Raw genomic sequence first — 1,245 nt, forward strand, 5'->3', positions numbered from 1 at the left:
TTATCTTTATTTTGTGTGTTGAATTCAAATCAAAAATTTAAACATTTTATACTCGTAATTTTATTTTAGTATCTAAGACTTTTAAAATAATTTCAAGATACATATTTTATATTTCTTGATCTTTTTTTCTAACATTTTCATGTTTTGTTTTGTTTTTTTAAAACAACTTTGATATTTATATTTTGTACTTTACATTTTATGGTTAATTTTTTGCTGCTTTGCTTCTGCTAAACTTAATTTATTGTTCAAATTCACAAAAGATATGATCAACAAAAATCACGCAAAATCTTTGATTTAAATTTCAGAATTAAAGCATAAATATTTATTAACCTACAATAGATTCAACAGACATGAGCCATTCTGCAAGATGCATTTTATACGACTGTAATATAATATAATCCCTCTGTCTGCTGTTTCTACTGTAACTAAAGGTGTCTCTACTTTTATTTATTTTATACTCAGTCTTTAAATCTTGTATTTTCTGATTTGATTGGTTTGATTTGCTATAAAACGTTCCTCACTGTCGGCCTGCGTTGTTCTCATTAAGACTCTCAGCACATTAAGCTTTAATTTCTGGCTCATTGACGCTGCAGAGGCTGATGGGAAAGAACTGAGAGGTCAGAGGCCACAGCACACAGACAATAGAAGAAGAAAACATCCCATCAGCTTGAAATCATTTGATCAGAGCTCATTTCTTCATGTCTGTCATGTTTAATGAAGCAGCGCTTTTACTCTGGATTCACTGTAGAAGCCGGTTTACGTTAAATCAGCTCTTAAATCTTGTAAACATGATGGTGTGATTATACTTGTGTCTATGTGTGGATATGAAGTGTTTTATGAGGAGGTCTTGTGTGATGCTATTTGCAGTGTTCTGGGTTCAGGCTCCATCATCATCTGTGTGATGCTGCAGAGACTCAGCAGGACGCCGGAGGTCAGTTCATTCTTTTAGTTCCTTTATGAACGAAACACAAAAATATTCAGCAAAGAAACACACTGAATCCTAAACAAATTGACGGTTTCTTTTAAAGACAATGTGTGCATGTGTGTCGTCTGTTGTGCGCTATGAGATGAAATGAAGTGTGTTGTGTGTTTGCAGCTGCAGCCGCTGTTCCTGCTCAGCGTGTCCGACCTGCTGCTCGCCGTCTGCTGGCTCTGTGGAGCTGTTCTGTTCTCACAACACTGCAACAGCCTGAACACACACTGCTACAACCTGCACAACGTGGAGCAGGTAACACGACAACACAC

At 36.1% G+C, this 1,245-nt stretch overlaps 1 protein-coding gene across 1 annotated transcript in view; it reads left to right on the forward strand.

Annotated features, from left to right (window-relative positions):
- The window catches only part of tmem116 (transmembrane protein 116), a 10,686-nt gene that overhangs the window by 1,180 nt on the left and 8,261 nt on the right, over positions 1 to 1,245 (forward strand). Inside the window, exons 2-3 of the mRNA XM_008291746.1 lie at positions 868 to 931; positions 1,097 to 1,228. Coding sequence (XP_008289968.1) covers positions 868 to 931; positions 1,097 to 1,228 — 196 coding nt within the window. The remainder of the gene's footprint in view (positions 1 to 867; positions 932 to 1,096; positions 1,229 to 1,245) is intronic.

The sequence above is a fragment of the Stegastes partitus genome, unplaced genomic scaffold (assembly GCF_000690725.1).
Source record: "Stegastes partitus isolate 25-593 unplaced genomic scaffold, Stegastes_partitus-1.0.2 Scaffold760, whole genome shotgun sequence".
Lineage (NCBI taxonomy): Eukaryota > Metazoa > Chordata > Actinopteri > Pomacentridae > Stegastes > Stegastes partitus.